Raw genomic sequence first — 14,025 nt, 5'->3', positions numbered from 1 at the left:
GCATGCCTCTTCTTCCAGGTCATTAGTGCTGGGGAAGTTGAGTTAGTCTAGGTAGTAATCAAGTTGAGTTTGGATTTTTTATTGTTGCTACCTTCAGTGCATCTCTGGCTTCAAATACCTCCAGGTGAGTTGCTGTAACCTAGTGTTTAGGGTGGGGGCAAGGTGCTAAAGGTTTACTCAGTGTTATTCCACCACCTTCAGTATGCAGCTCTGTCCATGCTCTTACCCTTCCTCTGGTCGTAGACTCCTTGCTGTTCTATGCTGGCCTCCTGGTAGGGCTGGGGGAATTCTTGGTCCAGTTTCAGTCTTAGGCAGCCCTGTGCACCTGGGTCTCAGGGGTGGGGCCCTTTCAGCATTCTTGCCCCACCTTCCATTGCACCCAAACTCTGCCTAGTGTCTATGGTGGGTTTGGGCACAGGCAGTTTTCTGCCCCTTCCCCTGTTGGTAGCAGAACTTCTGGGTCCAAGAGGTTCTTCTACCCCTGCTCCAGGGGCAGTGGATATTTGTGTGGTTCTGGAAGTAGATTTTGTTTCTGTTCTTCCCCCAGGGGCCCTAGGAAAGCCAGAGTGCTTTCTGCCTCTTCAAGAGTGGCTTAAGGCTTTTGCTTCCTATGTGAGGAGGGTAAGGAAGGTAGGCAGCGCTTCCTGCTGTACCCCAGTGGCAGCCATCACCTCCTACTTCCCTGTGCCCTTGCAAGGGGTTCACACTCATCCCTGCACCCCATCTTTCTCGGGAGCATCTAATGCAGGCCCATCCAGAAGACTTAAAAATGGTGCAAACTCCCCCTGTGTCCGGACTCCCAGTTACCCTAAACTACCCATATAGCCCTCAGTGACCTTAAGGAATTCCTTACAGTTCTAGTTACTTTCTTCTTACCTGCTTCTGTGGTAGATACCTTTTCCTCCTGTTCTCTGCCAAAGATTCAACAGTTCTTATGTCCTGTCTGTCTTTACAGGGGCTTGTCACTCTTTGGAAGTCAGTTTCCTTGTGACCACAGCTCTCTGATGGATTCAAGAAAAGTTATAATTTCATAGATTGTCTGGCTTTTTCTTGTTGTTTGGGTAAGAGTGACATTCTTATGGCTTTCTGCATCCTTAGCCATCATTGGAACTGGCCTTGCCCCATTTCATGACTTTCAAGCCATCATCAGATCTGTGCCCTCATGGACCCCTTCCCAGACTTCTGGGATACAGTAAAAGACATCATAGAAGAGGAGGACCCCGAGGGGAAGCATTCATGGGTCAGTTTACTCTGTGCTTACAACAAAGGGCCCTTCCCGATGAGCAGGAAGCAACATTTAACCGTATCCAGCTTTTCTTCAAGTTATTTTATACTTCTTCAATTCATCTTATTTTATAAAAATGACCTTCAGAGTGACTGCTCTGCTCCACGTCCTTATTTCTTTTCTTTTTCTTTCTTTTTGCTCATCTTGGACAGCACATGAGAGTTTTTGAAGAAGTGGGGAAACCTTCAGAGTCACCCGATGTGCCCAGCATGATTTATTCTTTCAATTCAGAGTTATTGTTATTGAGCTAAATGAAGGTCAGGCCTTGCTGTGCTCATTTAATGGACCTCAGATTGTTTCTTGGGTTTTTTGTGTTGTTTTGGTTTGTTAAGGGCAAACATTTCTTTAGCCCAGTGTTTCTCAACTCTCTTCAATTCTGGGCCCCTCTGATAAGCATAACCATCACACACCCTTTTTAGTGTTATTCATAACTGAAATTAAAGCAAAAAACTTGACTGAAAACAAACCAGAGGGATACGTGGCTGCTTTGTTTTCATCCTGTGTGCCCCTGAGATCTTGAAATGTCCCCACCAGCCCCCACCACATCTCTGTCTTGACTTGTTTTCTCTTTCTGTTTGTACATTGAGTCTGATATTTATGCTTCATTTTCTCATGAGGTTTATTGAGGAATAATCAAACGGAAAATGGACAAATACAGGGCAACTACAGTAGAAAATAGGAGGTCATTCTCTTTCAGCAAGGCATTAGCTCTCCACGTGCCCCTAGGCAAGGCTGCAGCTTCTCAGATTGGTTCTCTTCTCCAGAATGAGCTAGCACAAGGACCTAGCACTTTGTGGCCAGCAGAGGAAACGAGCCCTGCTTATCTGTTACCTCATTTCAGGATAAGAATTTGTGAAATTGCCCATGTGCTGCTCCTTAAATATCCCAGATGGCAGTTAGAGTGGCCAAAGGCAGTGACAATCTTCTATTCAATAAATTAGATAATCTCATTAGAAATAACTCTTTTTCCTTATGACTCAGCATGTCTCTTTCCATTTTTAATGCCAGCTATAAGTCTGTAAACATTTTTACTCTTGCTGAGTTTCCTATAGCCCAGAAAAGTCTCCTTTTGAACTAGGTGGCTCCTTTTGAACTAGGTGGCTTCTGGTTCATTGCTTTTACCTAAAATCATTCCTGGCACAAAATTGTTATTCAGCACATATGTGTTGGTTAAATGAATAAATGAATCTTTAAGCTTCTTTCCAGTTCTAAATCCTATGATTCTTTATTCAGAAATTCAAGGTTGATATGGAGGAGGTTTCTTTTGGAAGCTGGTTTTCTCTTCCTTCTGCTGATTTTAATACAGGCTGATAGAGTAGCAGAAATGCATCAGTAGACCAAGTTTACATTCTGTTGTGTTCATCACTCAGGAGCTTTTGGGTGGTGAGTACTCACAATATTCCAGCCACCTCTGAGGTATTATTTATACCATTTTAAAAAGCATTTTGAGTCAACTTCATCTCAGTAGAAACCTGTGTTGTTTCTCTGCTTTTAGGTAATTAGCACTTGTAAGTTATAGTCCTTTAGTTTTCTTTTAGCTTAAAAAAAAACCCACATGCATAGCACGTATTGTTTGATCACTTTTCACTGTTTAATTTAAATTAACCTGCATTAACAGCAACATCAAAAATAGATTCTAACTGTGCTCCTGATCAGCTGCCTCACTCTGGCTTGCCCGTGATCATTGCAGGGCTGAGGAGGGATAGCCAGGTAGAAATGAGGAGGGGTGGGATAACGACCCCAGGGAGTTTGGAATTGTGGGGGCCCGGATCTCCCACCATTGAACCCTTGTTCTTCTTCCCTCCCAGATGAATGCTTCTGTCCTCTTCCTTTCCTCTTGGCCTTGGGGACCAGCCTGCATACTGCTCTTTTCATTGCATCGCACCTGCTCTCCTTGCTGGTCTCTAAGCGGGCACCCTCCCCTCTCGGTGTTTTCTAGTAGCTCTAATCCTGCAGAGGAAGGGGAAACAGAGGCCATCTCGTTCAGGCCTCTGTGTGCTGTGGAGAAGACAGGATGGTTCTAGGTGACAGGAGAGAGAGCAGCAGGAAGTGGCAGGACATCTCAGGAGAGGAAGAGGGGTGTCCCTGCTGTCAGGTCATCAGCCTGTGCGTGGGGGCCGTGTTGACGTGCCTGCGGTCAGTGTTAGAAGTTACAGCTCAAGGCCAGAGCTAGTCCATGTAAACAAGGGAGCGTTTTAAAGCCGTAAGTATGACGTTAAGCTGCTGCCTGTCCCGCAGATGTGTGCATGAGTGCGTGTATATCTGTTATTAACTTGCTATTCGTTCTTTTCTCTCTCTTTTGATGACAGAGACCTATGAATTTGAAATACATCATTTGTAACAAATTTGCAAGTGGTGATAGAATATTGATGTGAAAAAATGACAGAAATAAAAGGTTACAATGTTAAGGTTATGCCATATATATATATATATATATATATATATATATATATATAAATAAATGGGTAAACACCTTATCTTTGTGATGTATTTTTACTAGTGGAGCCTTTGGGATACACATAACAAGAGAAATTAAATTTCCTTATATAATAAGTATCTTGTCTTTATTAAATGTAGATGTGTCTTTTTAAAAGTAAAAACGTCCTTCATTCTGAAAAATAGGAAATTCATGCATTTTTATCATGCCCTTATGTGTGTCTGATTACAAATTTGATTTCATTCTAACTCTTGAAAAGATGAAATACAATCCATGGTTTAGGTATTGGCAATGGCTATAAAACAATGTATCTTATGGATACAGTTACCACAGTTTTTATGTCTTTTGCACTTCATTGTTCCAAGGACACGGTTGTAAAGAAACAGTCTGCTTATGGCTTTTATTTTTTATTTTGGCACTCAGATCACAAAAGTCTCTATGGTTCATTTAGAAACCATGGGGGAAATGCTACCCACATGAGTTAAAGTTTAAGTTTAATTGCCTTCTGCAAATTGCTTTTGGAAGTATAGTAGTCGAAAAGTAAAAGGGGTATTGAATTTTAGACACAAAATAGCATAATAGCTTTTTAAAATATAGAGGCGATCTTATTCAAAATAGAGTCTATCCAGAGCAGGAAAATTAAAATTGCCTTTGTCTGATATTTTGCGTGCTCTTTTCTTTATTACCACAGAGTTATATAATCCCAACCCCCATCCCTATTGCTTATCCTTGAATACCGTGACTTATTGAAAATTTATAGCAGATTTCATATACCTCTTGAAAGGAAATACAATCGGTTTTTGGTTAAAATCGTGAAAGATATTTTTGAGGTCACGTGAGCAGTTTTTCTATTTTAAATAATAAGGGTGCCTGCACAGGGAAAGGACTTAAAAATACATAAATGTGGGTGTCAGCCCCTTAATGTGGGAATCTGTCACGCAGGAAAGTTGAAGAGTGCATTCCTGGCGGTGCCAGCTTCTTTAGAAATAGATGCAGCCTGAGGCTTTTCGTTTGGTGTTGTTAATGATCAATTTCAGAAGTGTTTAGGTGACATTGTTCCAGTCATTAACCTAGGGTTTAGATTCACCTCCAGCTGTGTGTAATCTAGGCCTCCCACCCAGATTTACACAAATACAACAGGGAAACCATATCAGTCCAAAATATTTAGAGCCTGACTAACTTAATCTGAGACCCTGGAGAACTGGGAATTTCTGCTGGAATTCCGGAGTCTACCCATTTAGCACATACTTGGTCTTCAGTGGTTCACGCTTAGCTGTGCCTGGTCTTTTGGTATCTACTGTTTCCGGAAATAGTGCAGGCATCTTAGGGAGACCAAGCGGTCAGGAGGTTGTTTTCAAACCCAAGTGTACATCCCATCACCCGTGGTGCTGCCTAAAAATGTTCCCAGTACCACCTCCAGAGATCTGATTTCCTGGGCCTACGAATCAGCATTTTACCAAGTAGCCCAGGTGGTTCTGTGAGGCAAGTGGCCTGGTGACAGCTGTGTGAGCAACACCGGCCAGATGATGCACACACAGATCTAGCCCCATGGGTGTGCCCCTGGTGCAGTCTCACAGGGCCCTGCACTCAGAAGAGCCCAGGCATGGCTTAGGGTTCTTCTGACACCTTCTTGGAAGTCTTAATAGTTTCTGAACAAAGGTGCTACATTTTCATTTTGCCCTTGGCCCTGCAAGTTATGTAGCCAGTCCTGTATACATGGTTTTATTGTTCTGTTACTGAAATTGTGTTTCTTGACACACATGAATTGCAATTATTCAATAACGATTTCTTACCTTTTGGTATCAGATTGTTAACTCCAAGGCTATTTTCTGAGCCTTAGAAGTGAATGAGTATCATTCATCATAGGACACAGAATAGAAAGTCCTGAAGGTACGATTTTTTTCCAGGGAAATTAAATTTGTATTCCTTGTCTTGAACATAGAAATCTATGTCTGTGTTATTCTAATACATGTGGTTTTTTTGTCTTCTAGGATGGTACAAAGCAGAAAAGAGAACGGAAGAAAACAGTATCGTTCAGCAGCATGCCAACGGAGAAGAAGATCAGCAGTGCCAGTGATTGTATCAATTCCATGGTTGAGGGCTCAGAACTCAAGAAGGTTCGTTCCAACTCTAGGATTTACCACAGGTACTTTTTACTGGATGCCGACATGCAGAGCCTGAGGTGGGAACCGTCCAAGAAGGACTCTGAGAAAGCCAAGATTGATATTAAATCCATCAAGGAGGTGAGGACGGGAAAGAATACAGACATATTCCGCAGCAATGGCATTTCTGACCAGATATCTGAAGACTGTGCATTTTCTGTCATTTACGGAGAGAATTATGAGTCACTTGATTTGGTTGCCAACTCTGCAGACGTTGCAAACATATGGGTTACCGGACTGCGGTACCTAATTTCTTATGGAAAACATACCCTCGATATGTTAGAAAGTAGCCAAGACAACATGAGGACTTCTTGGGTTTCACAAATGTTTAGTGAAATTGATGTAGATAGCCTTGGACATATAACTCTGTGTAATGCTGTACAGTGTATCAGAAACCTCAACCCTGGTCTAAAAACGAGCAAAATTGAGCTTAAGTTCAAAGAATTGCACAAATCCAAGGACAAAGCTGGTACTGACGTCACAAAGGAAGAATTTGTTGAGGTTTTTCATGAGCTTTGTACTAGACCTGAAATTTACTTCCTTTTAGTTCAGTTCTCAAGCAATAAAGAATTCCTTGATACTAAGGACCTTATGATGTTTCTTGAGGCAGAACAGGGCGTGGCGCATATCAATGAGGAAATAAGTCTTGAAATTATTCACAAATATGAGCCATCCAAAGAGGGTCAGGAAAAGGGCTGGCTCTCCATAGACGGGTTCACTAATTACCTTATGTCATCTGACTGTTACATATTTGATCCAGAGCACAAGAAGGTCTGCCAGGATATGAAGCAACCTTTGTCTCATTATTTTATAAACTCATCTCATAACACCTACCTAATAGAGGATCAGTTCCGAGGTCCCTCCGATATCACCGGATACATCCGAGCCCTTAAAATGGGTTGCCGGAGTGTTGAATTGGATGTGTGGGACGGGCCCGACAACGAGCCTGTGATTTACACGGGCCACACCATGACCTCTCAGATAGTTTTCCGCAGTGTTGTTGATATCATTAACAAGTATGCATTCTTTGCTTCAGAGTATCCTCTTATCTTGTGTTTGGAAAATCACTGTTCTATTAAACAACAAAAGGTGATGGTTCAACACATGAAGAAAATTTTGGGAGACAAGCTCTATACCACGTCACCCAGTGTTGAGGAGTCCTATCTACCGTCCCCAGATGTCCTGAAAGGGAAAATCCTAATTAAAGCAAAGAAGCTTTCCTCACACTGCTCTGGAGTAGAAGGAGATGTTACGGATGAAGATGAGGGTGCAGAAATGTCTCAAAGGATGGGAAAAGAGAACATGGAACAACCCAACCACGTGCCTGTGAAGCGCTTTCAGCTCTGTAAAGAACTGTCTGAACTGGTAAGCATCTGTAAATCTGTTCAGTTCAAAGAATTTCAGGTGTCATTTCAGGTTCAGAAGTACTGGGAAGTCTGCTCGTTTAATGAAGTGCTTGCCAGCAAATACGCCAATGAAAACCCAGGGGACTTTGTCAATTACAACAAGCGTTTTCTTGCTAGGGTTTTTCCTAGTCCGATGAGAATCGACTCCAGTAACATGAACCCTCAAGATTTTTGGAAATGTGGTTGTCAGATAGTAGCCATGAACTTTCAAACACCGGGACTGATGATGGACCTGAATATTGGCTGGTTTCGGCAGAATGGAAACTGTGGCTACGTCCTGCGGCCAGCCATCATGCGGGAGGAGGTCTCCTTCTTCAGCGCCAACACAAAAGACTCCGTCCCAGGAGTCTCACCTCAACTTCTGCATATTAAGATCATCAGCGGGCAGAACTTTCCCAAGCCCAAAGGATCGGGCGCCAAGGGCGACGTGGTGGATCCTTACGTCTATGTCGAAATTCACGGGATCCCTGCAGACTGCGCAGAACAAAGGACAAAAACAGTGCACCAGAATGGAGACGCTCCCATTTTTGATGAAAGCTTTGAATTTCAGATCAACCTCCCTGAGCTGGCCATGGTGCGCTTTGTTGTTCTAGATGATGATTACATTGGGGATGAATTCATCGGTCAGTACACAATTCCCTTCGAATGTTTACAGACGGGCTACCGCCACGTCCCCCTGCAGTCGTTGACCGGAGAGATCCTGGCACACGCTTCTTTATTTGTCCACGTGGCTATCACTAACCGAAGAGGAGGAGGGAAACCTCATAAAAGAGGTCTTTCTGTTCGGAAAGGGAAGAAATCCAGGGAGTATGCGTCTTTGCGAACACTGTGGATTAAAACTGTAGACGAGGTATTCAAGAACGCCCAGCCCCCTATCCGGGATGCCACGGATTTGAGAGAGAACATGCAGGTACGGCCTTAGTCTCGGCCTCTTCTTACCGGCATTCCTTCTCAGCGCACCTGCGTAGTTTATGCCAATGTTGAGATTTTTTTTTACAATGAGTGTATTTCATAAATTCCAACTGGTTCTTAGAATGTCTGCACTAGCTTCATTTGCTTTTTTTCCCTTACATTCCCCAAACCACAGTTGATATTGAAGATATTGATTACATAGTAGAATAATCCAGGGCTGATGTCACACGCTGTCACCCTCGTCCCTGTTGTTAGCTGTTAACAGTGCCTCGTTTTCTCTAACATGGGCGGTGTTTCTGGATAGTCCTTAGCCGGAACACAAATTGGTGACCTATCAAAATAAAAAGGAGGTGTTCCAGTCCTTTCTAAGGTGCTGGGAAAATTGTAGGCCCTTAAACGGGCCAATACCTTTACATATTAAGGCTGTCTTGGTTTTAGTCTCTTTTAAAAACACAGACAGGGCAGGCCACAATGGCTCAATAGGCAGCGTTCCTGCCTGCCATGCCAGAGACCCGGGTTCGAGTCCCGGTGCCTGCCCATGCAAAAAAATAAAAAAACATTAAAAACACAGACAACTATTTAATTGTTTAAATAAAAGACATGTGGTGTCCGTATTTATTATTACTCTAAGATAAGGATTACCTTTAAATTGTGAAACGTGAGAAAAATAAAACAGGGATGTAAGATAGAGTGATTGGCGACCCCCTTTACAGGGACAGTTGTGATTTGTTCTTACGAGTGGTCAGTACTGAAGTGATTTTGAGCAGACTGATGTATAGTTTGATGCTTATGGTAAAGACAATGTTAATAAAAATAATCTTTATTTCTCTCCACCATTCTATTATGAAAAACTTCAAACATTCACCACCACTGAAAGAATTTTACAGCAAACACCGTACACCCAGCACTGAGATGCTACCTCCTGGTGGCTTCCGTTTACTGTCTGTCTGTCCTTCTAACCACACATCACCCCGTCTTACTTTTTGTGCATTCCAAAGTCAATTGCAGACATCTGTACATGTCCCCTTAAATACTTCAGCACACGTATCCCCAACTTGAGTTCAAATGCGTGTCCATTTCTGATGTAAAGTTCATGTATAATGAAATGCACAATCTTTAGTGTATGCTGAGCTTGTATGAACATGTATATTTCTGTAATCCAAACCCCTAATAAGATGTAGCACATATGTATCATCAATCCCCACACCTCCTAGGCAGCCTCTGACCCTCCCCTTTCCAAGGCCATCACTGTTTGCATGTGTATTTTGGATATATATTCTGTAAGAGAGTTTTTATTGTATTATAGTTATGGGTTGAATTAATACATCCTAAGGGGTGATAGAGAAGAGCGGCTCCTTTTGGGGGTGGGGTGCGGAGGGGATCTGTTTGAGAGGTGTGCCACTGTTAAAATTTAAAATTTAACAGCTAAAAATAAAAGTTTTAACTATAAGCACTGTTTATTCTCAAGAACCGGGTTATTTGAGAGCAGAAGGCAGCAGGCCTGGAGAACCTGCACTCCCCCAAGTGTCCCCACCCCACCCCAGCTGCCACACTCAGCCCAGACCAGGACCCACATGTGCCTAGAATAACACGCATTATTGGATTAGAATGTACCTGTTATGTTACAGCATAGTAATTAAGAGTGTGGGCTTGAACATCAGCCAATTTTAGGTAAAATCTTTACCTACTAGCTGTGTGACCTCAGCCAAATAACATAGAGGGATTATAGCTTAGCTATATTTAGCTATTTTATAGTGTTGAAGGGGTTTCTTTAATGATCATTTTAATGGCATACCTCTAGTGATTAAAAAAAACATAGACTGCAGTGAACAACAGCTTCCTCAGAGGCCCTTTAGATCTAGAACCAGCAGGCATATTTAGGTAAGAGAGCTCCAAGTTTCCACCTCACAAAATTTCCTTTTCTTTTTAGAAGGGGTACTGGAGTAGTTGATACTTATTTTAAATCTGACTGGAATTTTTTTTCTTAGCCTTACCTTTTTTGAATGCAGACGGCCTTCTTTTTGTTTGCTCATAATTGCATACCAATATTAGCACTGTTGTGAACTTTGCTCTCCATAGAGGCTTTGCCCTTTGGAAGAATCGGACTTATCTGCATTTTTAGTACTTTGGATATATTGGTATTGCAAATGTCTGTAACTGTATTTATATTGGGAAATAGCCATGTCTCCCAGGACAAAATAATCATTAGCCAGTGCCGTCATCACATTGCAATTTACTGCTATACAAGTTCAAGTACGTCAAGTGTAACACGCACGAAAAGGTTAAACCCTGGTAATGGGGAAATGCCCTCCTTCTCTCCACGAGCAGAATGCAGTGGTGTCGTTCAAGGAGCTGTGCGGCCTGTCCTCGGTGGCCAATCTCATGCAGTGTATGCTGGCGGTGTCTCCCCGCTTTCTGGGGCCTGATAACGCACCCCTGGTGGTCCTGAATCTCAGCGAGCAGTACCCCACGATGGAGCTGCAGGGGATCGTGCCCGAGGTGCTGAAGAAAATTGTGACGACTTACGACACGGTGAGTCATTCTTGGTATTCTGTGTAGCCCGTGAGAGAGGCCGAAGGTGGTACCCAGACATACTGCGTAGGAGCTCTTCTAGGCTGGACTTTTCTGTCTTGCTTCATTTACCTCTGTTGGAAAAATAATTCCCCTGATCTTACTGTATTTGAAAGAGTTTATTGTTTTGGTGTAGTCATTTTACAAAGCAATTTTCATAAATGCTTGTCTCCGGGTTAGAGTAAATAATAACTAGGTTTTCAAGGACGATTTCTGAATTGACTTCTAAAAGATGTACCATTTTTTACATATTTGTAGTAAGGACATTTTTCCCTTCTCCTGAAACTAATCATTGGATCACTCATTCTCATTTTGTTTTCATTTCAAACTGATGAAGGCAAGAAATTTAATTTTTTCTTTTTTTGGGGTACATGGTCTGGGAATCAAACCTGAGTCTCCTGCAAGGAAGGTGGGCATTCTGACCATTGAACTACCCATCCTATTTTTTTAGAAATTTTAATTTTTAAAAAAAGTGTTAAGTGCCTTTAGGGACAGGTTCTTCTATGACACGTCTATACTGCGCAGTGATTTTCTTCCTGACAGCAGCTTGCTCTGAGATACCTGAACCTGTTATTAGTTTAACGTTAATGATGTATCCTCAGCATACATAGAATATTGCAATTTTGCATTTAAGGTATATCTTGCACTTTCCTAATTGCATACTGTGCTTATTGTACATTTTGATTTATCCTAACTCTGAGAAGTTAGTGGTCTGAAGATGTAGTTGAAGCTGTGGCAGCCCCTTGTGAGTACCGGCAGCGAGTCTCTAGCCCATCAGTTTTAGGGGTGGTGTAAGACAGCCCCTCCCAAACCAGGATGGTCAGGGTGGGAGGTCTCACCCGCCACCTCCTCCACACTACAGACACGAGCTGCACCCACAAAACCACAGGCTCCTGCTGAAGTCGCCTGCCACGATCAAGGACAAAGCAGGAATTGGCACCATAAATCTTCACAGAAATAGCTTTTGACTGTTATATAAATTGGTCTGAAAGGTGCAATTCAGAGGGATTTATGCAACTCAAGGGAGGAAAAAAACTACCATAGGCCTGCATTTTCCCCCATGGGATAAGTAAAAGTTTCCATGGTGAAATGATTTTGGAAACTACTGGTTTGAACAAAGTTAATCAGATATACTTACTGCAAGACTTCTCAGGCCCTTTGCTTTGCTGGAACATCGAGTTCTCAAGTTGAAGTCTGAAAACAAACCTCTGAAGATTACATTTTGTAAAAGACTTGTTTAATCTTTGGATGAATAAGACCTGGAAGTAAAGTCACAAGAATGCAATATTTTAAGTAGCTTATAATTTTATTACTGTAAAAAATAGTTATGTTTCAGCCATTTCCTAGGTTCCTGTGCAGTAGCCATGCACTGTAATGGACTCTTCTCATTCCCTGCTATTTCCAGCTTAGAATTCATGGTAACATAAATGATAGAAGGGACTCTGCAGGCAAACTTCAGAGTGGCACACACTGCAGAAAGGAAGATGGCCAGGGTCAAATGTGTCTGCTAAACCTTGGGTGAAGCCCTTTGCTGAGTGCTGAAGGCCCCACAGAGTTGCAGGAACCTTCCCTGTCCTCAGAGAGCTGTGCAGTCTACTCAGAGGTCAGTAGAGGGCCTGGGAACAAACTCAGCATAGGTAACTGGTATTTAGATTCCTTTGGGCAAAAAGATGGGAAAAGAGGGTAAAATTGGAGAACTTCAAAGGGCTTTTCCATGCTGGGACCCAGATTACCTAATTAGTTCCCAGCTCTTCAGTCTGAAGAGGAAAAGTCAAAAGAGGTAGCTGATATTTGTAAATGTTTTCAAGCTTAAGCCACAAATAGAATTGTTTGGCATTAGGCAGACCTATTGCATTGGCTGAAATGTCGCATGATTCACCCCCTTAACGTTTCACTCATTCCTGTGGCAATCATGCAGCGACATTTCTTCACGGTAACCTTTTTAACCGCAACTTCCTGAGAGCAGGTGGTGGTTCACCATGTGGGTGATGGTGCAATAGTCTGGACAAGGCCCGACTCACACCTCCTGAGGCCCGATTCACGGCAGGCGTGAGAGTGGCTAGATTGTCAGAGTCTACGTTACAGACCCACCCCGTGGGCACCAGCAACCTTCACAGCCCCCACAGCCGTATCGGGCACAGGTTATTTAACGCTCCTTTGTTCCCCACCCCTCCCACTTCCTGGTAGATGATAACATTTACTACGTAACTCTTATTTTTTTATAGCTTTATAGTTGTGTTGTTGTAGGAATGACAAAACCAAACATATTCGCTTGTTTAAAATTTTTACGTTCTAAAGTTACTCTGTTGTAATGTGTAAATGAAATAGTTATGCTGCACTATACTGCTGGCCTTATTGATTTGCTCTGATTTTAATTCCATCCAATAAACTAAGTTATAAAATATTTAAAGTTAAATTCAAATCATTGCCAGAGCAATATTGTAACCCTTTTAATATTTTACAACTCCTTTCTAATGACTTCATGGTTTCTCACCTTGTGGCAATTAATTTATTAAAACTAACTAAACGAATAGATGATTAAATATTGATGGGAAATGGGCTGATGATCTTGGAGAGCCTGTGACTTTAAATATAGCTCTGTAATTTTGCATAGTTCTGTTGAATTTGACCCACAATTAACCTTAGAAACAAGATCTGATCTCATTTTGTTGACTTCTGATTTATACTTTGAGGTCTCCAGATGAGAAGTCCAGGCACTTTCTCTCTTGTTGCGTCTACACTGCTGAAGCGTGTGCTCCTGTGAGACCAAGAATATGCAGAAGTATATTTATGCCATCAGGATTCTGATTACTTGTCAATATCTAAACTTTAATAATAAAATAGTGTGTGGGAAATAGGCCAGCTTCTGTTTGGAAAGGGAGGCAGCAGAGAAGGACCTGATCGTGGAAATGGGTACCACATGTCAGCCAGCATGGAGGCTGGAAGAGAATATCCCTGTTTAGGGTGGCCACATCCCAGGGTTCCCGGGACACACCTGTTGTCCCTACAGAAGTATTGATGGTTGATCTTTTGACTCTTAAAAGGATTCTTGTGTGAACATTTAGCTGTATGTTCACCCTAGCCATCTACCATAGATTGTCCTCCTGGCTCCTGTGATTGCCCATAACAGATCTTCAGAACTGCCCAAATTGTGGTTTTGTCCTACATATGAGGCCTCCTTAGTCCTTGATGTGGTGAGGCTTGAACCTGGCTCCTAGTTCAGGAAGGCAGGCCAAAGTCGGTCAGGGTAGA

General features: G+C 42.4%; 1 protein-coding gene across 4 annotated transcripts in view; it reads left to right on the top strand.

The window, feature by feature from the left end:
* PLCL2 (phospholipase C like 2) overlaps positions 1-14,025 on the top strand; it is a 206,989-nt gene that overhangs the window by 125,864 nt on the left and 67,100 nt on the right. For 3 of the 4 annotated variants that reach the window (XM_077130040.1, XM_077130041.1, XM_077130043.1), the window contains exons 2-3: positions 5,714-8,200; positions 10,531-10,734. In XM_077130040.1, the coding sequence (XP_076986155.1) occupies positions 5,714-8,200; positions 10,531-10,734 (2,691 nt within the window). Of the gene's footprint in view, positions 1-2,966; positions 3,489-5,713; positions 8,201-10,530; positions 10,735-14,025 lie in introns of those variants that run through there. The other variant, XM_077130042.1, reaches the window with a different exon arrangement.

Source organism: Tamandua tetradactyla, chromosome 15 (assembly GCF_023851605.1).
Source record: "Tamandua tetradactyla isolate mTamTet1 chromosome 15, mTamTet1.pri, whole genome shotgun sequence".
Lineage (NCBI taxonomy): Eukaryota > Metazoa > Chordata > Mammalia > Pilosa > Myrmecophagidae > Tamandua > Tamandua tetradactyla.
This window is presented reverse-complemented; position numbering and strand designations above follow the sequence as displayed.